We start from the raw sequence: 24,521 nt of genomic DNA, 5'->3' as shown, positions 1-24,521 counted from the left end.
CCGCGGCCAATCCGTACGTCCCGGCCATGGATTACACCATGGAAGATAACCAAAACTCGGCCCCGGGCAGCGTTGAGGCCGCCAAGCTCAGCGGCTCGCGGACCGGGCCAGACAGTCTCAGCGTCACAAAGAGGTAGCTACTTGGACTCAGACTTTGCCTGCGTGCATGGGCGGTGGGCCATTGCTAACGTGATCCGTCACCAGGCTGCAAACCGAGCTGATGCAACTCATGACCTCACCTGCACCGGGCACCTCGGCTTTCCCCTCCGCCGATGGCAACCTCCTCTCTTGGACGGCCACCATCGAGGGCCCAGATGATACCCCTTACGCTGGCCTTTCCTTCAAGCTGAGCTTCGCTTTCCCCTCCAACTACCCCTACACCGCCCCCACCGTCCTCTTCAAAACACCCATCTACCATCCCAACGTCGACTTTTCCGGCCGCATCTGCCTGGATATTCTCAAGGACAAGTGGACGGCCGCGTACAACATCCAAACTGTCCTGCTAAGTCTCCAGAGCCTGCTCGGTGAGCCGAACAAGTGAGCCCTCCCCGTCCGGATCTCGCCTTGTTATTCTCACCCACTAACGAACCTCAGTGCCTCTCCTTTGAACGGCGAGGCTGCCGAACTCTGGGACAAGGACCCCGACCAGTTCAAGCAAAAGGTCATGGGGAGACACAGGGACGTAGAGGACGAGTAAAGGAGACTCGTCCGGTCCATGGCATTTTCTACGGGAGAATTGGAGTCATCGGGTGCATACCACTAGCCGCTTGCCATACATTGTATTGCTTTTTCCCTCGCACATTCCCCGTCGAGCTGGATAGGAAAAGTCGCCTTGGGGCGCAAGACGGAATAGAGGTGTCGCCAGAAGTTGATAGCGATGGTACCATCGCCAGTTAATAGAGCCAGAGGAACGACCAATTACTCTTCTTTCTCTCCTGGCTTCTCTCGCCTACCTCACGCCATGATACGCACGCCCCCTCACGTCGTCTTACACGGACTCACGTCGTCAGCCACGGTCGGTAGGTAGGATTCGTCATATTTCCCTGGTTTTCAGCCTCGACATGCTAGAAGGGCCGGGTTCAACTCCGAAATGCCATGACACCCCGGAACGCAGTTTCAAAAGACAAAACCCCTGCTGCTCTATTCCTCAACGACAACCGTGGGGAGGCCCTTGGGGTTCTTGACATTCACCGCCTGAACGTAGCTGTACAGCTTCTCCTTGGCATCCTCCTCGTCGTTTCGTCGTCTGGAAATTCGGATGCGCAGTCTGTACGGAACACCCTTGATTCCCTGCTCCCAGACCTTCTTGTTGAGCTGAGGGTCCACGCGGACGTCGGTGGTGCCCTACAAGAGACGGATGTTAGATGGTGGGCCGGATGACGGGCGCGGGCTGAGCTGCGATGGTGTTGACGAGCCAACTGGGTCACCCAGACGAGGGTTCGGGAGAGGCATCGTACCATAGCCTGAGTGGCGAAAGCCTTGATTTCCTTGATGGCACGGGGAGCGCGCTTCTTGAAGGAGACACCATGTAGCTATTGCCCGTTAGCCATACCGTTCGACCTCTCGCTTGCTTCTCGGAAACTCTTCCGCCGCGGTAGACCTACTCTCTTGTGCATGTGGATGGTGTACTCGCGGGCGACAACATCCGCAATGGCGGAGCGCTGAGGCTTGCCAGCAGGCTTCTTTCCTTTCGTCGTCATGTCTGCGTCGGCCCAATCAGTTTCCAGGTCTTCTAGACGACGATGATGCTCGCGCGATGAGGAGAGAGACGCCGTAGAGTCCGGAGGCCTCCCGCTGCTTCGTGCGGCAAGAAAAACACGTTGAGGATTGGCGATTGCTCGTACCTGCTGATCGGCTTCACGGTTGGCGATAAGGAGTTGTGATGTCGGAATACCAAATTCCGCAAAATCTTTGTGCGTAGCCTGTAGGGCAGCTGGAAAACTGGTGGTGGTGGAGCATAGCGAGCCAATGAGGGAAGACAATGACCTTTGACTGATTTTCAATCACGTGATGTCAGTGCATCCCGCCAAGCCACCCTGGAATAGGTACCTGGGTACTTGCGCATTGTCCTTGTCCTGGACTAGTGCGTCGCCCAATCTCCCATCTGTTTACGACAACTGAATTGGCATATTACCTATCACACTCCAGCCGTCCAACGAGGTGAGTGTGCATCCCGATTGCCGCCTCGTACGACACAGTGCCTCCAGCTCGTTTGCAGTGACGTTTCCTGCTTCCGACCCCCTCGCTCCCACGCTCTCTTTGTGTCGTTTTCAAGTCCGCAAACCGAAGAAGCCTGCCATTTCAGAGGGAGACGCCGCGTACCTGCGTTGTCGGAGACCATTCCGGCCGCCTCTATCCGTTCTTCATTCACTACCGATCCCTGCCAGCGAACCGGTCCGAGATAGCCTCGCGAACGAGGCGGAGTGAACGCTCATCATCTTCCAACATGGAGCATGTAGCCGCGCAGCGCGACATGGCGACGCCGTCGCCGCACCCCGACCTCACCAGAAATCGACTGCCCACCCTCTTCGAGGTGCTGAGCCGACGCACGTTGCCGCCAGTTGATCTCTTTTCTTTCTACATCTATATGCGGGACCAGCAGCGATCCGTGGACTATCTGGATTTCTGGTATTTCCTCCGCAGCGCGGTATAAATGCGAGCATTTGACTGATGGACCCTTAGGCTCGACGTCACGCAACACATGTCGCTGTGTCGTCATTATGTGCGTGAACTTCGCCGCTCCGTCCTCGTGGCCACTCCCGACATGGATAGAAGTGGCTCCAAACAAAGGTCGGACATGCTGGAAAACATGGGTGACTTGGAGCATCGGGCTGCCGCTCCATCCGCGTACGACTCGGCCAAGGAGAAAGACCAGGACGCCCGGATGTCGGCTTTCCTCCGGGAAGACCAGGCACAGACACACGGCTCATCGATTGACGAGGCTGGAGCCGATCAACCGAGCAGGCAGTACAGCAACTCCCGGGATGCGACCCACTCGAACTCGCCGCCTCATACAGTCTCGCGACAGGACATCAGAGCGTCGGCAGAGAAAATTCTGTACACCTTCCTGCTCCCTGGCGCCGAGAGGGAGATTGTGCTGCCTGCGTCAATTACGGACAACCTAATCTCGGCGATCGAGGACCACGGTCGTGATGACCCGGAGGTCTTTGACGTAGCCAAGGACTATGTGTTTCAAGCCATGGATAGGGATGCTTTCCCGGGCTTCCTGCGCATGAAGGCGTTGGGAAACCTGATACCCCCAACACTTGTGATGCGCCTGATCATGGGGCTCGTCCCCATGTTTGCCGCGTTCTGGACCGCCTTTGTTCTTATCTTTCTCGACAAGTCTCGTGCTACAAGATGCTGGGTACGTGCCCCCCAGCACTCGCATATGCGTGCTGTCATATGCGTGCTGCCACTTTGCGTGCTGGCTAATCTCTGGCTTAGATTATTCTTCCATTTACCATCGGCGTCTATTTCTTGGCTTCCTATCAATACTCGCTGGATCCCATCATGGCATTGGTCGGGTACAGCGAACACACCCCCTTTAGCTTTTCGCGCATACGGGAACCGTACGTGCGCCGACTGCTGGCCAAGCGAGCCTGCATGGTCTTGGCAGTGACCATCCTCGTCGACGCTGCGCTCTGTGTGCTCTTTATCCTGGTTCCGGGTAAAAGGCTGTGAGCCTTTCCGCTCTAGCATTCAACCTACCGGCCGGACGCACGCTGCGTCGTCGGTTCTTGCTTTTGCAGCGCTTTCCCCGGGAGACGGAAAAAAAAGAGCCCGCCCTCCCCGATGACCAATTCGGGCTTTCGCATGTTCCTTGTACAAATACAGCCTCTCGGCTTGGACCCTACGGCGTGATGCCAGCTCCATCCCTTGTCAGATAGAATCACCCTTCTTCCTGTCATAATGCTTCTGCTATGCATTGCCCCATTAATGGTTCACGCATGTTGACGGAGAGTTGACGATTTGGCAGAGCCCGCTTTGCTTGCCTTTCTCCTTGGTAGCTACAGAGCTTGGTGGTGGTTATGGAAGTAAATACATGACAGAAAAGTGCATGGCTTCATTCTCGTCTAGTGCAAAGTCCGCATTGCGATGTTTGTTTTCGTCATCCTTGCCCAACATAAATGTCGTCCTTGGGCGCAACTGGGTATCACATCTTCCGTTTGCTGGCTCGCTTGGCCGACTCATCTGCCCGGAGCTGCTCATCAAGCTCCATCGTTTCACCGGCCGCAAGGTTTCCTACTTCCAGCATCGAGCGTTTGTTCAGTCCCCGTTTCGGAAGGCCTTCGTCGCCAGGCACATCTGCTTTGTCCGACTCCTGCGGATCGCCCGCCGAGTCGTTGACGTCGTCACCGGCTGCGCGCTCCTCCTTGGCCCGGGCGGCGGCGTTGGCGCGGATGGCGTTGATTCGGGCCTCAATGTCCCCTATGGTGGAAATGCAGCGGTCGGACCAGCTATTGAGCACCATGGTCATGGCCGGGACGGAGCCTGGTTGGAGGTCGCGGAGCGGAGAGATGCTCGTCACTTCTATCGCCTGACGGGCAGGGTCGAGCGTAGCGTGCAGGAGACCCTCGTACACGGCCTTTATGACCAGATCCTCCAGCTGGCGGGCATGTGACAACCCCAAGGCCCCCTGCAACACCGCGTAGGAGAGGTTCGACCTGTCCCGGGCGAGAGTCAGGAGCGACAGCTGTCGAAGCTTGAGGGTCTGGGCGTCGTTGAGAGGGGGTAGGTTGGGTGTCGCATGGTAGGTCTGGTAGGTGCCGTGGGAGAATATGGAGAGGAGGGAGAGGTGGGAGGCATATTCTTCCGAGTTTTTCAGCGCCTGAACCTGCGGCGTCTGGAGGAGCTCGGCGAATATGTAGGTGTTGGGGGCCGACGTTGCGCGAGTGACGAGGTCGGCAGCGGCTCGGGGAGAGGTGATGGACCTGGAGAGGAGGAGAAAAGGCTGTGTGATGGGTGCGTGTGCGTTGTTAGCCATCTTCCGAGCTGGAGATGAAGCGATGGACAATTACGCGGGCGATGCTGACCAACGTACCTCGAGAGCGTTCAGAGCCTTCGTCTCGACGACGACCATGGCTGCTGGCGAGGATGGATCGACAGACACAGCAGACGACGACGTGCGTGTCGCTCGAGGTCGTCAATTTTCGCGAGGCTGAACGTCAAGGCTGAGATGCGCGGGAGCTGGGTAGGGAAGCTGTGAGGGACGCTTCTGAAAGACGGTTGGTCGCTGATAGATTGGACTGTTTGGAATTGTGCATGGCGCCGATGAGGTTGAGCCAGCAAACAAACAAGCTTGGAACGTGGGGATGCTCAGATGCCACTCCGTACGGTCGGTGGGGGACACTATTCTAGCCTGCGGGGGACCGCCACAGGGCACCTAGGGGACCTGGAGCGATGCTAAACCTGCCGTGTTATAGCAGTGTCTCGCCCACCCGGGACTCGGGAGGGATCGACGACGAGCAAGTCGGCACGCTGAATATTACCTGCGGTCCCAAGCCGCTGCATTGCCCAGGAGTACCAACGTTCTTGGCTCACGCTCTGGAGGCAGGTATGTCGCAGCCGCCGTGGGCCGGTGGCCCAGATCCTTCTCATGAGCACGACCGTGTTGCGTCTGTACCCTCGGATGCAATATTTCATCTTTCATACGAACTCCCCTCACACCCAAAACTCCATGCTATTCTACACGTCGAAATATGAACTCGACCTTGGTATGCGGGAAGCACGGTATGAGATATGGCCAATTACACTCGCAGCTACTCAACCATTCTTAAGCAATGGTTGTTTGGTAGATGAAGTCGATATGAACTAGATGTACGGAGCACTGTAAGTACTTACGGAGTGCGGAGTACTCTGTTCTCCGTACTTTGCAAAACCACTAATTACACGGGCACATTATTACACCGACTTACGTACTGGTACTTAATTAACAGATATTGGGCGGTGACTACCCCGGACTGTGAACAGGTGAGCAGCACATAATACTGCTCGCAGGGCGGCGAGTGCGCATGAAGCTGAGTATCCAAATACAGATAGCTGTACTGCATTATTCGATGGCAAACCTACAAGTACCAAGGTATGGAAATTGTAGGTCTGTGCTCTGATATCCCGGAGTATGCTGTACTGGATTACTCCGTACTGTACGGAGTAATAATCGAAACACATATCCACGTGTACTTGCGGTCTTCTGTACTCCGTGCAAGTACATGTACTTTGAAGGATTAAAACTTCGTACAGGCAGGTGATTTGTCACTACAGTAGGTGTACTCCGTACAAGTACATGTACATGTACAGAAATACAGTGCTTTTTCCCCCGGTGTACGGAGTACCTTGGGTCGGTGTCTTGGACGTGCCGTTTTGACCTGCTTTCAGAAAGTACCTACTTGTACTGTACGTATAGTACGGAGTACGGAGTAAGTAATTACTTAGGTGCCTCCTTTCGGAGCGCTCCGTACTGTACTCCGTACAGGTACAGAGGTACTAATAATAGGTAGCGGCCCCCCGAGTTCGGAGCGCAAGGTATTCTTACCTCTTTCAGACATCTGGTGGCGACTTGCCGGAACCGACGGAGGACGCAGGAATCCATCACAACGGCGTTTGCGTACCGTCCTTGGGCTGTAGTCGACCATTATTAATGCAGCCGCGGTGCAGAAGACGGGAAGGATATCGAAACACGTAGCACCACACTCACTGGCTCGACGACGCATGACCCTGCTTCTAGGGTGGTATTGGCCGAGAATAGAGTTCCGGCAGTGGTGCCTGAAACGAGTATTGAACTTGCTTTGCAATAGTGCCGTTGCGCTTCGACCATTGCCAAGGTACCCCGATGCCATAGGGGCATTGGTGGCTTGGTGCCTGGAAAAGGGGGTAGTAAGATATGAAGCTGGTGTGCACCGATTGCGTTGTAATACAAGTACGGAGTACTCCGTACTTGGGCAAGTAAGTACATGTACTGTACTGTACTGTAATTACAGTACGGAGTACTCCGTACGGAGTACTTCATTACAAATCCTCGTGGCAATGCAGAGTACTGTAATACTACCTGTACGACCAAGTACAAGCAAGTTCTCGTCCGGCACTAGTACGCTGTCCGCTGGCACTGGGCTGTCCGTTTTCGCAACCGCTCATTCGAGAGGGCCTGTGCCAACCTCGGCCTCGGCAATCCTTGCCGTTTCTCGGCACCGAGCCGCAGAGGACCAAGCACATGTATGTACCCCTACAGAGTAATACTGGCACATCAAACACTGGTATGTTGTCCGGATCAGGAACCCTTCGTCATCTGCAAATTTCAGTACGTGCTGGAGGGGCCAACGAAGGGCGGGTTCCTTGAGCGCAGAGGCAATTGTACCGGCAAAGGCTAGCCAGTTAGGTACTGTACATGACATCCAATGACACTATTGCTGCGTTGACCCGCTCCCCTCGATGATGAGTTAGCCGTGCACGAATGCCATTACCTCCTACAGTATTTGCCCGTTGTTGCAGATCGTCAGTGGCACGTGTGAGCGTTGAAACGTTTCCGACAAGCACCTTCCGGGTACGGAGTGTTTTGTATTCCGTTCTCGCAGTCGCACTACACCTCCATGTACTTGCTGTACGGAGTATGGATACTCGTACTCGCAGTTCTCGTAAGCTTACTGTGCCTACGGTGCAACTACAGCATGCACATCGGACTCTGGGGCTCACCAATGCCCACGTACTTGCTTACTAGTACAGGACAGGTACGGAGCTCGCCGTAATACTTGCACGTACAGTATTACAGTACTTGCACGTACAGTATTACAGTACTTGCACGTACAGTATTACAGTACTTGCACGTACAGTACTGTACTTGAGTAATTACTTATGCACGTACGAACGAGTGCGGCCATACTAGCGCTCGTCCATGTACTCAGGGGAGCAAGTACCGAGTACTCCGTACTTGGGCGCTCGAATCCGTACGGTGGGTGTCGCTTTCGGCACATGCACGCTCCTGTAGGTTTGTTCGACACGGGGATCCGTCAAATCTCACGGGGGTCTGTGCGCCGACCAGGGCCACCATCCACTGAGCCAACTTGAGTACTGTACATCAAGTACAAGTACGCCCTACGTGCTGAGTGCTCCTAGTCATAGGTTAGTAGGTAGGTGCCTACTTACTGTACTTACTTATCTTACTGTACATCTTACTGTACTTACACCATCACCAAGTATTGTCTACCTAAGTATGTACAAGTAAGTACCTAGTCAAGTAATACTGCAAGGTACTATACTTGCTGCGCAGAATACAAAGTGCAACTAGTATCATCCTGCCACCAACAACATAGTGGTCCTCTTTGAATAAGCGTGCAGGTACCTGCTACCCTCCCCGGCTCCTCCCCAATACCAAGCCGCCGACTCGACTCTATAGAGGGGAAGGGCTTGAACCCGGCTGGATTCCCCGTCATCCTTTCATCCAACCCCGACAGTCCCCTCTTCCCCTTCCAGCTATTTCCACCCTCCCGCCCGCTTGGTGCCTCTGCATCGTCACCAAGGCCGGCAAGGAACGCGAATGATTCGGCATTGCATCGTAGCCTCATTCTCTTGGGCTCCCGCGACGACCAATTCGACATGCCCGTGAGCGACCGGTAGCCGAACAGAGACACAAGCGTCATCGCCGGGCACCACGACAAGCCTGCCGTGCCGCACCAAGCCTGCCAACCGACGGCATCGTCCCTGCGTGGGCGTGTGAGGAGTCTGCATGCGACCAGAGCGACCGAGACAGCGGGGAGAGTTCTGCGACGAGATTCCGCAACCATGGCCCCGTCGCACATCGTCATCCCGCCGCGAGCCGGCTTCACCGCCAACCTTGCCTCCTCCATGTCGCACCTGGCCACCACGACGTTGCGTGTTGGCGGCATGACGTTCGTGAAACCCGCCCGGGCGGCCATGCCTGTGACCTCTTCCGTTCATATTTGGCTGACCACCCATCCTCCTCCGCAGGTGCGGCGCCTGCACATCGGCCGTCGAAGCAGGCTTTGACGGCGTCGACGGCGTCGGCAGCGTCTCCGTCAGCCTCGTCATGGAGCGTGCCGTCGTCATGCATGATCCCCAGCGAGTTTCCGCCAGTCAGGTCTGCGAAATCATCGAGGACCGCGGTTTCGAGGCCGAGGTTCTGTCCACCGATCTGCCGAGCCCCCGCGTCAGCCGCTTCAAGGACGACGTCCGCGTCGTCGAGCTGGCCACCACGACCGTCGCCATCGAGGGAATGACCTGCGCCGCGTGCACCTCCGCCGTCGAAGGTGCCTTCGCAGACGTCCCCGGCTTCAGGCACTTGAGCATATCCCTCCTCTCCGAGCGCGCCGTTGTCGAGCACGACCCGGCACTTCTCACGCCCGAGCAAATCGCCGAGATGATCGAGGACAGAGGCTTTGGTGCCCAGATCATCCAGACGGCCAGGTCGTATGTTGAGGGCGAGGCCGGAGAGGACGCCGCACCCAGCAACGTCGCCACCACCACCGTTGCCATCGAGGGGATGACCTGCGGTGCCTGCACCTCGGCCGTCGAGGGCGGCTTCAAAGCCGTCGATGGAGTCCTCAACTTCAACATCAGTCTTCTTGCCGAACGCGCCGTCATTGTGCACGACGTGACCAAGATCTCGCCCGACAAGATCACGAGCATCATCGACGATCGCGGATTCGACGCCACCGTCTTGTCGACGCAGCACTACTGCGCTGGCGACTACGACTCGTCGTCATCGACGGCGCAGTTTCGCATCTACGGCAGCGCCGACGCCGTCGCGGCCAAGGCGTTGGAGGAGAAGCTTCGCGGCATGCCGGGCATCGACTCGGCGTCGTTGAGCCTCGCCACGGAGCGATTGACCGTGAACCACCAACCGGCCGTCGTTGGCCTCCGCGCCATCGTCGAAGCCGTCGAAGCCGAAGGCCTCAACGCCCTCGTCGCCGACAACCAAGACAACAACGCCCAGCTCGAGTCGCTCGCGAAGACGCGCGAAATCGCCCAGTGGCGCACGGCCTTTCGGACCTCGCTGGCCTTTGCCATCCCCGTCTTCATCATCGGCATGGTCTTGCCCATGTCGCTGCCGTCCTTGGACTTTGGCAGGCTCAAGGTGCTGCCCGGTCTCTACCTCGGCGACTTGATCTGCTTGGTCCTTACCGTGCCCATTCAGTTCGGCATCGGCAAGCGTTTCTACGTCTCCGCCTACAAGTCGGTCAAGCACGGCTCGCCCACCATGGACGTCCTGGTCATCCTCGGCACCTCGTGCGCCTTTTTCTTCAGCATCTTCTCCATGCTGGTTTCGCTGCTCGTGCCTCCTCACTCGAGGCCGAGCACCATCTTCGACACGAGCACCATGCTCATCACCTTCATCACCTTTGGCCGCTACCTGGAGAACAGCGCCAAGGGTCAGACGTCCAAGGCGCTGTCGCGCCTCATGTCGCTCGCGCCGTCGATGGCGACCATATACACCGATGCCATCGCCGTCGAGAAGGCGGCCGAGGCGTGGGCCAAGTCCCCGAAGGACCGGCAGGCGGCGGCGGCGGCGGCGCCCTGGCCGGCCGAGGGGGAGGCCTCGGCCTACGAGGAGCGGGTGATCCCCACCGAGCTGTTGCAAGTCGGCGACATCGTCATCATCCGGCCGGGAGACAAGATTCCGGCCGACGGCACCATGGTCCGCGGAGAGACGTTTGTCGACGAGAGCATGGTGACGGGCGAGGCGATGCCCGTGCAGAAGCGGCTCGGCGACAACCTGATCGGAGGCACTGTCAACGGCACCGGACGAGTCGATTTCCGCGTCACGCGTGCCGGCAGGGACACGCAGCTCAGCCAGATCGTGAAGCTCGTCCAGGACGCTCAGACGACGAGAGCGCCGATCCAGAAGCTTGCCGACACGCTCGCCGGCTACTTCGTGCCCACAATCCTCATCCTCGGCCTCGTCACCTTCCTCTCCTGGATGGTGCTGAGCCACGTGATGCCGAACCCGCCCAAGATCTTTCTTCAGGACGCGAGCGGCGGCAAGATCATGGTGTGCGTGAAGCTCTGCATCTCGGTCATCGTGTTCGCCTGCCCCTGCGCCCTTGGCCTCGCGACGCCCACGGCCGTCATGGTCGGGACGGGGATCGGTGCCGAGAACGGGATCCTGATCAAGGGCGGCGGTGCCTTGGAGAGGGCCACCAAGATCACCAAGATAGTTCTCGATAAGACGGGCACCATCACGCACGGCAAGATGAGCGTCGCCAAGATGACGGTCGTGCCCCTCTGGGGCGACGACGCGTCGCGCGTCCGGCTCTGGTGGTCCATCGTCGGGCTCGCCGAGACGGGCAGCGAGCACCCCGTCGGCAAGGCCATTCTGGGCGCGGCCAAGGAGGGCCTCGGCATCGACCCGGAAAACGCCATCGGCGGGAGCGTCGGCGAGTTCACGGCCGCCGTTGGCAAAGGCGTGAGTGCTCTCGTGGAACCGCACACTTCGTCGGCCGAGCGAGTCCGCTACAGAGTGCTGGCCGGCAACGTCGGCTACCTCGAGCAGAACGGAGTCGAGGTGCCACGCGGGGCCATTGACGCCTCCGAGGAGCTCAACGCGTCGTCGAAGAAGTTATCCAGCACCAACATCCATTCACCGGCAGCCGGAACGACGAACATCTTCGTCGCCGTCGACGGCCAGTACACGGGACACCTGTGTCTTGCCGACACCATCAAGGATGGCGCCGCCGGTGCCATCTCTGTGCTGCACCGAATGGGCGTCAAGACGGCCATCGTGACGGGCGACCAGCGCTCGACGGCCCTGACCGTCGCGGCCGCGGTGGGCATCTCGGCCGACAACGTCTTTGCCGCCGTCAGCCCCGACCAGAAGCAGTCCATCATCAGGCAGATGCAGTCGCAGGGTGACATCGTGGCCATGGTCGGCGACGGCATCAACGACTCGCCTGCTCTGGCGACGGCCGACATCGGCATCGCCATGGCCAGCGGTACCGACGTCGCCATGGAGGCGGCCGACGTGGTGCTGATGCGGCCGACGGATCTCATGAGCATCCCCGCCGCCTTGCACCTCACCCGAACCATCTTTCGGCGCATCAAGATGAACCTGGCTTGGGCGTGCCTGTACAACGTCATGGGCTTGCCCATTGCCATGGGCTTCTTCCTGCCCCTCGGCTTCCACATGCACCCGATGATGGCCGGCTTCGCCATGGCGTGCAGCAGCGTCAGCGTCGTCGTCAGCAGCCTTCTTCTAAAGATGTGGAAGCGTCCGCGGTGGATGTACGACGCCGAATCGGAGCAGAAAGGCGACTTGCGACGCCCGAACCTCTTCAGCCGGATGAAGGAGGCCCTCAGCAGGAGAGGGCGGGGAGGAGACGACGGATACGTTCCCCTGCAAGACTTGGACATGGAACCGTGAACCGGGTGATGGCGACGTCGAGGTGGTCATCGGTCGCTTGGAAGCTTCCGCCGTCCTTCTATGCCCAAGCCATGTCCTATTTCGTTGCTGCATAGCCATGTTTCGTTCGTTACATAGGAGTGAGGACTTGCATCGGAGCTAGATATACAAAGGAGGTAGCATGGTATTCGCTGACGGATTTTTTTCACATGGCGACGTCGTGGCGTCTAATAGTCCATTTTTGGCATACTCGTTGCTTCGACTCGCCATGCACTCTTTCGCTCGCACGCGCGCGTACATAATAGAACTCACATACATATCTATCTACAAACACCCCTCCTCGTAACCAAGTCTCGCCCCAGGTGCTGCACACCGTGATGCCTCTGGCCAAGGCGCACCAGTTGGAAGCAAGAGTATCCGATTTGAGCGACGTACGTGATACGTGATTTGCTGCATCGTCCACCAGGAGACGAGCCGAAGACGGCACGCAAGGGTGCATACGCGACATTTATCACCGGTTTTGCGCCCCAGCCAGGATGATCTCAACATCGCTTCTAGCTGAGAAGCGAAGGACCATGCATGTCTTGCCCACGAGAGCTCGGTTCGTCATGCGCCACGTAAGCAGAGAGGGACGCCAAATCGATACCGCGATGCGACCACAGTCGGACGGTCGATCGGCAGGAAAGGTAGGTAGGCTGCAAACAGATGTCTGCTAGTAGAAAATTGTGCTGTGGGCACTGTACGGTTGGATTCCACCGTCTCGCAGGAACATGGCACGAAGAACACGCAAACTCACCGACCAGCCCAGCCGAATGTGCCGCATCACTCCCTGTACCTCGTCATGGCGTCGTCGGATGATAATAATTCAGGGCGCAGCGGAGGATTGCGTTGTACCGCTTGAGCAGGGGCGAAAATGCATCCTCGTCTACCTCTTCGGCCAGCGCAACTACGTTTTGATGCGTCGACCACATCAGCGGGCGGAATTCATGAGCAACAGCCGTCGAATATGCGCCAACGTCGTCATGTCCTTTTCCCCGTCGTCGAACATGCCCGTCGTGTACCGTCACCGCTCCCTCGACCCTCTGTTCGCCAGATTTCCTTCGCCGCCCAAGAGAGTGTCCTCGTACGGTCCGCAGAGGTCCCTCCATGAGATGAAGCTGGCACCATCTACGCCAGGTACCATAGCACCGCCGTACTCGTCCGGGAGCGTCTTGCTATCTGGGAGATACGTCTTGGCAGCCCACATCCTTCCGTCGATGGGCCCGGGAGATATCAGATCGCCCGCCTGGGATGACTTGACGGCGGCTTTGAGTAGGGAGCGGGCAAAGGGACGCCACCACATGCTCGAGTACTCGGCGGCCAGCGTGTTCTTGGATCCAGTGCAGTGCAATATGCCATATATGTGGTTGGTGACGAAGTTGACGCCAAGGTTGACGGTGCGGATCCAGTCGCTCGCCGCCGTTCCGGGGTGGGCTTCGGGAATAGAGTCGTACAGCTTCGTGAGCGCCGTCCACACGTTTGACGGCATCTCGATCAGGTATGGACGAAAATCCTGACCCAAGCCGAACATGTCCATGTTCATGCTCGCCGCTCGACGACTTTGGTTGAACTGAAGGTAACCAAAGAAAGACTCATATCCGGCCTTTGTCTGGAAAAGAGCGGATTCGTATTCAAGAGCGGCATGAAGTTCCGTGTCTTCGGTTTCCGACTTTTCGGGAATGACGCGGTCCTCCGGTCCGCCTCCGACGTAACCCCCATTGGCGGCCAGCTTGGAGCGCCAGTATTCTTGTCGGCCAAAGATGTTGGCTATGTAGTACTGATCCGACTCTCGGAACTGGTACCGGGCGTCGTATGTAGCGGCGATCTCATTCATGGCAACGTCGATGAGCCTCCTGACATGGCCCACCGGGCCCATGAAAGTCCCCGAGTTCAGCCAGCGAGGATAGTCGAAGACCGTGCCTCTCCTCTCCGAGCCGGGGCCAAAAGGCCGCGATGGCAGAGTCGATGCCGGCACTGCCCAACAACGAGGTGCCCTCGGATCCATGGGGAAGCAATAATTGTCGGGGCCCCAGAAGATGGCTTGGCGGAGATTTCGGCGATGAGCTTCCTCCACCGTCATGCCAAGCCGCTTGGCGAGCTGGGCATCTGCTTTCCGTGCAATGTCAAAGTAGCGCTCGATGACGACGTCCGGGGGCAGCTGCTGGATAACGTCGAAGCCGTCGACGAAAAGGACCAGATCATCGTCCTCCTCGGGTGGTAGCGAGTGCAGGTAGCGTTTCAGGACGCGGAGCTTGGCAAGATGCGTCCCGGCAGCGTCGAACTCGGCAGTGCCATTCCAACCGAGCAGCGCGGGAACGGGATACCTATTGACGGCGGACGAGACGAGGTTGTAGCATAGCTCGATGTTTCCTCGGCTAGCTGGTACCAGGTAGTGCAACCGTGACGTGGCCACCGCCTCGGCGGTGTTCTTGCGCGAGGGGTGTGAGGGTGCACTCCTGAATGGCAGCTTTAAATGATTACTTCACGTTAGAGGTAGCCCACACGCAAAGCGACGAGGGAGAAGGGAACTGGGGAACGAACCGCATTCAGGGAGGAAAGCGTACATATCGATCCGACTACGAGGACGACGCAGGTCGTCAGAACAAAATGTCGCCCGAACCAGGTATGGAGCGCCATGAGGAGGTGGAAGCTGCTCAGACGCGATCCCAGGCGTGATGGCGATCCCAGGCGTGGGCTCCAGGTAAGCGTGGGAGCTTGATAACGTGGGACGAAGGAAGCAGGCACGAAGACGACGAGACGAATATGATGGATATACGGTGCAGAAAAGACAGGAGGCGACGACCACTTTCACCCGACGCAGTCGAGTGAGAAGGCAAAGTGCTGTGTCCACGGAACCTGGACGCCTCAGCGGCAGAAGTCAGCGGGCGGGAGGGGAGGAAGGGGAGGAAGCCGACGACTGCTTTGGAGGAGCAGGGAAGGGGAGGAAGGGGAGGAAGGGGAGGAAGGGGAGGAAGCCGACGACTGCTTTGGAGGAGCAGGGAATGGGATGAAGGCCAGCTGGAGGAAGGAAGCGAGGCCAAAGGGCGAGATGAAGAATGTCGGACCAGAAAAGCCAGTCAAGAAGGCCAGGCCAGAAAGTCAGTTGAGAAGGTCAGTCAAGAGAGCCAGTCAAGAAAGTCAGTCAAGAGTCTCAGTCCAGAGAGTTGGGCAAAAACGTCAACGAGGGACGCCAGCCTAATGCGGCGGTCAAGAAAGTCGGTCAGAAGAGTCAGGCAGACCATGTCCAACAAGGAAGATGGCGAAGAAAAAGGCTCCTTCCTGATCTTCCATCAGACCACATGTGTTTTGGGTAAAGGTTCCACCAACCGTCTTGTTCCAGGCTTCCTTCTCCTCGGCGTTCAGGTACAGGTACGTGCTGGCAACGACAGAGCTCGCATTGTCGATTGGGCGTTCAACCGAAACTCTCTTCATTGCGACGCCTTTTGGGTTTGTTTGGTAGACGGACAGAAACTGAAAAGTGTCGAGGTGACGATGAAATGCATCCGCGCCGTGCCGCTTCGTTGATGAGATAGACAGCACGCAGGCACGCAGCCGTCCACGCGAGGCACCGATGAAAATGCCATCGATGACCGGTCCCCGGAGAAGAAAAGAAGAAGCGCTCCTCGATCACGACGATTCCTGTTCGGCGTACCTCGGCGCCGTCATCAGTCAAAGTCGGCAACGGTGCCACCTCTAGCGTCGGCAAGGAAAGAGATGTTCGCCGTCCACGTCGGATGGTCTCCCGCTCCGACCAGATTAGGTGAGCTCCATCCTTCGTCCCGGGCTGTGTTCCTCGGCAGACCTTGACATGGTAGGTGCTGATGTAGAGAGATGACCATGCGTCATGCGTTCATGCGCCGTGGGATGGAGAAGTGTCGACATGGAGGACGCGGCACGCCGAGGGAGAGAATTCCCGCGGGACGTTGTCCGTCTCTGCGAGGCGAGCTGCGACCCACGACGGGCTTACATCATCTGAGGACGTGGCGTGGCCATCTAATGAATGTACAAGAAGCACAGAGCAGGCAGGCTGGTATGGTACACCCATTCCTTCCTGTGCGAGACAAACACAGGCGTCCAGACCGGAGAGCAGGGACAAGGTACGGACACGGAGTTGGCTTCATCATCAATATCATCATGGCATTGACTCCCGAGTCATGGCATCGGCATCGATGATGATGTGAGGGACAGGCCCTGTCAAGATGGCCTGCCGCATGCGTGTGCGCGCGGCGTTGCTGACGACAGGTGCGCCAGTCAACCTTTCGGTCATCCGTCAGCCTCGACGTTTCCCTCGTACCTAGTTGTACGTGTTCGATCGGTACGAATGCCTAGGGTCCCAGGTGCACGCCAAACTTCCTGTCGATTTCGCATTTCCCTGCTTGATGAGGGCTGTCCTCTGCATCCCCACCCCGTACGGCCAAGGCACGAGGACCTAGGGTTGAGGTCGTGGGATGGTATCGTGTGAATGGGTAAGTACCTGGGGGATGGCTACCTGGTGGTGTAGCTGCCCAAGGTAAATACAGTACTCCGTACAGGCTGCATTTTACAATGAGCACCTTGCGTTGAATCACTCGCCACTGTTTTGGGGGCCGGTTGTATCCTCGATGAGATGACACCGGAAACCGTGTCAGGCGTTCACGGGCCTGGCGGCCATTGGTCGTCGCCTCCACGGCATCAACAACGGTTCGGCAGTGGGATGGATGGGTCACGCAGGGCTGGCCAATAACTGGTTCAGGCGGAGAATACCAGGTGGTAAGTAATACCATCCTGGTCCTTGCACATACAGCCGGCCAGGCTGCAGGCTCGCCGCCGTTGGACCTAGCTGCCGCACCCGCCCATGCACACAATATGTACCAGCACCAGTACGGAGTACCTTCACCATCATTAGGGCAACGTCTTCCAACAAAACCTGCTGTTGGGCACCGGCGGGCACGCAATCTTGTGAGCCGGCGAGCTTGCGTGCTCCAAGGAAGGAAGACGACGCAGATTATACAACGACTGGCGGGCTCGCCACCGGGCCAGCAGGCGACGAGCCTGCCTGCGTCCAGCATGGTTCGTTTGGTGTGAACGAGACGACGGGCGGATGAAGATGACGACTGCCTGCTGATCCGTAGCACGACTCGTCCTTGGCCACACGGTCGGGTCCTGCACAAGCAGGCGTGCATGGACACATAAAGTATGGAGCGCATCTGCGTGCAGCGATTGAGAAGCCAAGCGCAAGTACGCGCAGGCCATGGCCAGCGAGCGCAAGTACCTACTGCGCTGCGGAGTACTGTACAACCACTACAGTATTCTTGCATCGTGCTTGTCCTGTCACGTCCTGCACTCAGGCCGCGCCGATGCCGATGCGTGGTGCCAAGACAAAAGAAAATAAGGAGAAAAAGGGCGCACCGGTGGAGATGAGGTTGGATGAGGTCATGACCTATCGTGAGCCGGCGCCAGGAACTTGGCAGACGAGTTTTCCACGGACCCGTCACCGACCGCCTCCCTCTCACCATCAATCGGTTCATGCACCGGCGTCATCCCCTTCGGCTCGCCTGTTTCGCCAAGGAAGCACGAGCACGACGACGGCGTATGTGCGTGGCATGCGTACGAGTAAGTGCGTGTGCATGTACGGAGGAGTACCCACTGACAATGCATACGACGTACCGGAAGCACGAGCGCAGGAACATGCAGTCGTTTGCGGCAGCGCTCCCGTCGTCGCCTGGTCCCCGAACGCAGAGTCGGGCGTTGAAGCCCCGAGGCGATCTGCTTGCTTGGTGGTTGGCCTCGTGTGAGTCCAATTCGGTGCGACCCAAGTGGAACTGGACGACGGAATCCGTACTCCGCACTCTGTACTACTACCTGCTGCGAATCGTAGTGGTGCTCGATCGATCAGTCCTGCGCGCCAAGATGGAGCGAAGCAGCCAAGCATCAGATGACGTCTCCTCTCGCCATTCTAATTGTAGTGCCGAGCATATCCAGCTTGCGTGGGACGATGGCTTCGGTGCCACGAGTCGGCCGCAGTCATCCACCTTGCTGCACGCGCTGTGCTGTAGTTGCGCTGCACAGATGCACCGTGCATCCGTATCTCAGCCAAACCCATTCCAGCTCCTGCCTTGGCTTGGCTTGTTTTAGGACGAATCCCCTTTGGCAGAACGGTGATGGATGCATGGCCTGGTTGGTGCGTGCGCGGCTGCGGGTCTCTGCCGAGTGCGAGCGAGCGCACCGTATTACTCCGTACCGTACCGACACGTACTGTGCAGTGCAGCTACGTGGACGCATACGAGTACGCTTGCCTCGGCGTGCACGAGCACGAATGTGCCTACGTGTACGTGCACCTTTAGCGAATACCTACTTACTTACTCCAGCACCCGTCGCCCTCGGCAAATGGCTTGGCCGCGCCGATTAGCCGCCGCCCAAACCTGGGCATGACGTAGCGTACAGTACCTGCCAGGTAGTGGGCAGCTCCCTTCAGCGTGCCCTCTGTACGCTGCCCACCATGGTCGGGGACGGCGCTTCGTACGGAGTGCATGGCCATGTATTCAATTGCGGTGGGTAGCGCCGACGGCTCGTCCAAACATGTACTGCCGTGTCTTGTAATTGGCCGCTGTCCGTGCCTGCATTCTCCCCGTCACAGACATGACTGACTGCTGTCTAATTTCGGACGAGACAGAGCATCGGCAAGTAATTATACGCGTACTGTACTGTAGCTGTCGTGGTGTGAGCACTTGTTTTGTACTCGGTACTCGTCCGTATTATCCGTGTGCGAAAACGTGTACGGAGTACAAGGACGCAGTAAGTACAACTACAAGCCCAGAGTACAATGACAGAGTAATACAAGGACCGAGTACAGGCACAGAGTACAACTACAAGCACAGAGTACAACTACAAGCACAGAGTACAACTACAAGCACAGAGTACAACTACAAGCACAGAGTACAACTACAAACACAGAGTACAACAAGCACAGAGTACAACAACAAGCACAGGGTACAACTACAAGCAAAGAGTACAAGCACAGCAGTACAAGCACAGAGTACTGGCACAGAGGAAGCACACAGTACAAGCACACAGTAATTACAAGCACAGAGTACGGAGTACACGCACAGAGTACAAGCACAGAGTACGGAGTAATTAGTTGTACGGGCGCTCGGAAACAATGCCAAGACCTCCGTCCGCCACCAGCACCCATGTGGCGAGGAGACATGGCGGGAGTGGGGCGCTTGTTCCTCCTGACCGGCGAGCCGCGGCACAGCGCATGGCGTGCAGCATACACACTGTGCTCCGTACTTGCGCAGGGAGTAATTAATACTTGCAACCATGCACGAGCGTCCCTCGTGTGAGGAGGGTACCTACATACTTAGGTGCTTATCTATGGAGCACAACAAAGTAGGCTCCAACGTACAGTACATTGTAGTGGGCTACCCAGGGTGCCTTGGTATCTACCTGGAACTGGACCTCATCGCATCATCATCAATCAATCAAATCGAGCGACAAACGGTCATGCTCGCTTGGGCCTCGAGGCATCCAGCTACGGCACAGTACATTGCAGTACCCGTATGCGAACGCGCCAACCATTCCATTTTGTTGCAAGTGCACTCCGTACGGAGTGCAGAGTTCCGAGTGCGGAGCGAGTACTCGCGTACAGGTACAGTCAGACCGGTACGGGGTGTGAGGAACGTACAGTGTATGGGCACACTGTACATGGAAGTGCGGCACACGCACGGAGTACGCTACTCCGACGTACTGTGGTTGCAAGCACAACTACCTAGTACTTAGGTGTATGCTGCACGCGAGCAATACTGCACTGGCAGGAGAGCAAGGACGTACAGTACTGTACCTGTACATGCAGGCGTGCTTGTCTGGTGGCAGCTGCCGTGCTTGACCACTTTTGTACACAAACACTAATAATCACCGTACGGGTACTTGGCGCGAGCAAACTTCGTATCGCGTCAGATCTTGGTGCGAGGATGGAGTGGCGGAAAGTGGGTAGGAAGGAAGCCCACACTCCTACCCCAGACCGCCCCTTCTATAAATTGCCAACCGCCTGCGGTGTGGGGCGTGTCTCACCGCGGACCAAGTCTTGGCGGCGAAATCAAGTCCCTGAGTAGGTAGGTAGGTAGGTACCTGCTCATGCGCCCACGAAGAACCGCAACTCGAGTACCTACCTACCTACCTAGGTAGGTAGTTGCTGGCCCCGAGCCCAAAGGTACAGACTATTATTATTACCTACCAACCTGAGCAGGTACATCGCCTGCAGCCATCATTATTGCCCGGCACTCCTATACTCTCTGGCGAGGGAGCCGGGCACTCTCTGGCATCAGCCGCTGCTCTCTGCCTCTGGCCCTCCGCACGAGACCATCCGGCTTCCTGCGCCGAGGGTGATGGATGACTGACTGCCCAGTTCAGCAGTTCATTGTGCTGCCACCTGCCGCCTCCTGCCCTCCTACCGCCCGCGTGGTACCTACGCCTGCCTACTAGGTGCCTTGCTTCGTAGGTACGTACCTACCCGTTCCGAGGATGCACCCTAATTACCTTGGTGCTGCTAAGCCTGGCATGATGCACACCTAGGTGTAGCTGGCCCTGCGAAGAGCTCGTCCTCGTCGGCATCCTTGGTGGCCGGCATTCTTCGAGCAGCCTGCCTCGGTGGCCCAGTATTCTTTTCCGCTTCTGCCAAGGTGTTGTCCCTTTGCACGCGTGCAGGCAGGGACTCGTACCCAGCGGAGGCGTACACCTTCCTGCTAGTACCTACATTAGTACGTGCACTACTTCCGTGCGTCGCTGTCAGGGGTAGCTTCTCGCTCCGTCGGGAGGACGAGGGACGCCATGTCGCCCGACACGGAGTCGCCATGCACTTCCCGGCATCTTCTCAGCTCAGCTTCAATGGAGAATCCCGGGGTCCACACGGCATCCCATCCACATCCCAGCGACCCCCCAAGAGCAGACAGACAGAGCACGGTGTGTCGGTACCGGTGTACTCGTCCTCGCACTGCACACCCGGATGTCATGTTTCCATCCTCCTCCCGCCGTTCACCCCCCTACTCGCTCAAGCCTACCTACGCCTACTACGCCTACACCTGCATCGCTGCCGTTCGCCTGTCCACTTGTGCGGTGCGGCAGATATATTCTTACCTCCTCCCGAACCGCCGTCCACAACCTTCTCCCATCCCCACCTCGCCTTGATTCTCGGGGGGCTTTCTTCCTCACCCTTCTTCTCCGCAACCTCCTTCGCTTCGCTTCTCCCTTTGCCGTTGCCGGATACGAATCGACGAGACTGTTCGACCCGACTGTTCGACCCGACTGTTCGACCCGACTGTTCGACCCGACTGTTCGACCCGACCCGACTCCCCGACTCGACCCCCCCCCCTCAACCACGGCACCCAGCCAGATTCTGCGAGTCCACTCCGTACGCCTCCTCGTCACGAAACCTCGAGCCCGCCAGCTTCGCCCGCTGCCCGCTCGCTCGATCCCTGCCTCTCCGTTCCTGCCTGACACCCCCGGAGAATGCTTCCTACCCCAGAAAACTAGGGCATTCAACTCGTGATACTGGCCTCCCCAGACGGACCTTGCTCCGATCCCACCATCCTTCACCCCGTGGCAACGTCGTTGCTCCAAAGCACAATGGCCGACGAAAGCCGTCTCGAGTCGTCGGCTCTCTTGACGCTGGGGGAGAAGGTACCAGTGCTGGATCTCGTCGATCACGACCTCGAAGGCGACGCAGGCCTGCCCGAGCCCCCCCCGGACCACCAAAATCTCGACCATGAGTACTCGATTCCCAGCACCGTCAAGTTCGCCTGGCTTGGAACCTACTTTCTCTTCTCCCTGCTCCTCACTCTCTACAACAAGTTCATCTTGGGCGTGGTGAGTGCCGCCTTGGGCCGCGAGTTGGCCGCGGTGCTCCGGCCGTGTCGTGCACCCGTGTGCTGACGCTCATCTCGCTCCGCAGTTTACCTTCCCTTGGCTTCTCACCTCCCTGCACGCCTCCTTCGCGAGCATGGGCACCTACGTCATGATGGAGCTGGGATACTTCAAGCTGACCCGGTTGGGTCGCCGCGAATACCTGGCGCTCGTCGCCTTCAGCACCCTCTTCACCGCCAACATCGCCCTCTCGAACCTGTCCCTGGCCATGGTGTCGGTTCCCTTCTACCAGACGATGCGCATGCTGTGCCCCATCTTCACCATCTTCATCTTCCGCATGTGGTACAACCGTACCTACAGCAACCTGACGTACCTGTCCCTCGTTCCTCTCATCGTCGGTGCCACCATGACGACGGCCGGCGAGATGACCTTTTCCGACGCCGGCTTTGCCCTCACCATCCTCGGCGTGATGCTCGCCGCCGCCAAGGTACGTCCTGTCCTGCCCCCCCCACCTCGCCTCGTTCGCGTCGTCCGTGCGCGCGGTGAGCTGCCTGCCCGGCTTTGGCTGACGCGGCGTCCAGACGGTCATCACCAATCGATTCATGACCGGATCCCTCGCCCTGCCGCCGCTCGAGTTCGTCCTGCGCATGTCTCCCTTGGCGGCCCTGCAAGCCTTGGTGTGCGCAAGTGCCACGGGCGAGGTCGAAGGGTTCCGGAACCTCATGGCCTCGGGCAACATCTCCGTCTGGTCTGCCCTCGCGTCCCTCACGGGCAACGGATTCCTCGCCTTCCTGCTCAACGTCTCCTCCTTTCAAACCAACAAGCTGGCGGGTGCCTTGACAATGACCGTCTGCGGGAACCTGAAGCAATGTTTGACCGTCATCATCGGCATCTTCTTGTTCAACGTCTCCGTCGACCTGCTGAACGGCGCGGGCATGGCCGTCACCATGGCCGGCGCCGCCATCTACAGCAAGGCCGAGCTGGACAACAAGAGGAGGCAGAAGCAGGTGCAATACAAGCCCGTGGACCAGGCATCCGGTCCGTAGTGCGAAGCAGCTTTGATACCCAGGGACGTACTTTGAACTTTGAAAGGCGGGTAAGGGAGCGGGTGTGTGGTGCGGCACCACTGCGGGGCAGGTGGCATGTTGCGCCGGCACCGTCATGATAGAAGAGCGATGCTCCGTTGCGTCCGTCGCCCGGTTGCTTCGTATGTACTGCTGAATTCCACGGCAGAGTTCATCATGCTGTCCGCATTTCGGGCGGAGCGTATTTGACTTGAGATGACGAGGCCTAATGACGGTCAACCCTCATCACGGTTGGCCAACTGCACAGCAAATTAGGTGCTGGTATAATAGTAATGCATGCCTTTAAGCATTAGGAGCCTCCACTCCTTGCGGTTGAAACGACAAAATCATTCCTTTGCTGTAGCCCATACTAGTTTCGACGTCTATCTAGCCAACCATGAAAAACCTCCTCGACGGCCAGAAAACTCCAGCATAATACTGGACCCATCGTTGTTGCTTCGACAACCTTTTCGTCCGCGAGCCGACATGGGAACTATGCTACCCGTTTCTTTGGGTGTGACGACCCAAAACACCAGTGGCATGCCATCTCCGTTGCGCACAACAGACGCAAATGAACAACATGTGCATGCCGGTAGGTTCGGTAGATTCAGCACCGAACGGAGCACCCAGAGCGTGCATGTGGTTGTCGTACGGAGTACTCCGTACGGAGTACTTCATAACACATACTGTAGTACTTACAGGGTCGTACGGAGTACATAAAAGTACTTGTAGTTGCATGCAATTGTACATATAGGCGCATGCACTAATGTATACTTGCATGTACCCGTACACCAACAAGTACCTGTAGGTGTAGTTGTGCATCCTTCGGCGGGCTACGAATGCTCGTGCGGCCGGCCAGTGGCGAATCGGCCTGAAGGATGCCAGAGACGCCGCGCCAGCGCCAAGAATCCAAGCCTGGATGCCGTGCCGCAATTCCGGAGGGGTTGCGGAAGAGGTTTTGCGAAACAATCCCGGTTCCATGCCGTATCAGCACGCGTAGCAGGAAGGTCGAGCACGAAGTGCACTCGCACTCGCATTCGACGCGTGTGCGCCTCGAGAAGGGTGTCGAAGGGGCCGCCAAGTGCGAGCGTAAGATATGCCGCATTCTATTGCATGGCGCTCTTGTCGAAAAAATTGCCGCGCAGCCTGGTGAGCATACGAGCCTGGCCGAAGGAAGGATCCCCAACGCCGACGGCAAATGTTCGTCGATAGACTAGAAATAGAAGCAGGGT

At 57.8% G+C, this 24,521-nt stretch overlaps 7 protein-coding genes across 7 annotated transcripts; 4 read left to right on the top strand and 3 right to left on the bottom strand.

The window, feature by feature from the left end:
* Positions 1-26: 26 nt before the first annotated feature.
* On the top strand, positions 27-697 carry DCS_06565 (uncharacterized protein; the record flags this gene model as incomplete). Its single annotated transcript, XM_040803853.1, has 3 exons — positions 27-133; positions 205-537; positions 595-697. The coding sequence occupies 3 exons, from the start codon at positions 27-29 to the stop codon at positions 695-697; spliced, it is 543 nt and encodes a 180-aa protein (XP_040653957.1).
* Positions 698-1,140: 443 nt separating this feature from the next.
* On the bottom strand, positions 1,141-2,341 carry DCS_06564 (putative 60S ribosomal protein L31; the record flags this gene model as incomplete). Its single annotated transcript, XM_040803852.1, has 6 exons — positions 1,141-1,344; positions 1,458-1,532; positions 1,605-1,992; positions 2,050-2,104; positions 2,192-2,257; positions 2,323-2,341. The coding sequence occupies 6 exons, from the start codon at positions 2,339-2,341 to the stop codon at positions 1,141-1,143; spliced, it is 807 nt and encodes a 268-aa protein (XP_040653956.1).
* A 105-nt stretch (positions 2,342-2,446) lies between these two features.
* DCS_06563 (Regulator of G protein signaling superfamily) lies at positions 2,447-3,684 on the top strand (the record flags this gene model as incomplete). Its single annotated transcript, XM_040803851.1, has 3 exons — positions 2,447-2,628; positions 2,683-3,367; positions 3,448-3,684. The coding sequence occupies 3 exons, from the start codon at positions 2,447-2,449 to the stop codon at positions 3,682-3,684; spliced, it is 1,104 nt and encodes a 367-aa protein (XP_040653955.1).
* A 472-nt stretch (positions 3,685-4,156) lies between these two features.
* On the bottom strand, positions 4,157-5,083 carry DCS_06562 (COP9 signalosome subunit 7; the record flags this gene model as incomplete). Its single annotated transcript, XM_040803850.1, has 2 exons — positions 4,157-4,954; positions 5,045-5,083. 2 exons carry the CDS (start codon positions 5,081-5,083, stop codon positions 4,157-4,159), a joined length of 837 nt encoding a protein of 278 aa, XP_040653954.1.
* A 3,692-nt stretch (positions 5,084-8,775) lies between these two features.
* Positions 8,776-12,370, top strand: DCS_06561 (putative Cu-ATPase; the record flags this gene model as incomplete). Its single annotated transcript, XM_040803849.1, has 2 exons — positions 8,776-8,882; positions 8,962-12,370. 2 exons carry the CDS (start codon positions 8,776-8,778, stop codon positions 12,368-12,370), a joined length of 3,516 nt encoding a protein of 1,171 aa, XP_040653953.1.
* A 1,042-nt stretch (positions 12,371-13,412) lies between these two features.
* Positions 13,413-15,820, bottom strand: DCS_06560 (uncharacterized protein; the record flags this gene model as incomplete). Its single annotated transcript, XM_040803848.1, has 2 exons — positions 13,413-14,816; positions 15,716-15,820. 2 exons carry the CDS (start codon positions 15,818-15,820, stop codon positions 13,413-13,415), a joined length of 1,509 nt encoding a protein of 502 aa, XP_040653952.1.
* A 6,168-nt stretch (positions 15,821-21,988) lies between these two features.
* Positions 21,989-23,271, top strand: DCS_06559 (triose-phosphate transporter; the record flags this gene model as incomplete). The annotated part of the gene is made up of 3 exons (XM_040803847.1): positions 21,989-22,228; positions 22,314-22,712; positions 22,807-23,271. The coding sequence occupies 3 exons, from the start codon at positions 21,989-21,991 to the stop codon at positions 23,269-23,271; spliced, it is 1,104 nt and encodes a 367-aa protein (XP_040653951.1).
* Positions 23,272-24,521: the final 1,250 nt, after the last annotated feature.

The sequence above is a fragment of the Drechmeria coniospora genome, chromosome 03 (genome assembly GCF_001625195.1).
Source record: "Drechmeria coniospora strain ARSEF 6962 chromosome 03, whole genome shotgun sequence".
In the NCBI taxonomy this organism is placed as follows: Eukaryota; Fungi; Ascomycota; class Sordariomycetes; order Hypocreales; family Ophiocordycipitaceae; genus Drechmeria; species Drechmeria coniospora.
Note: the sequence above shows the minus strand (reverse complement) of the source record. Positions and strands in the feature narration are given on the sequence as shown.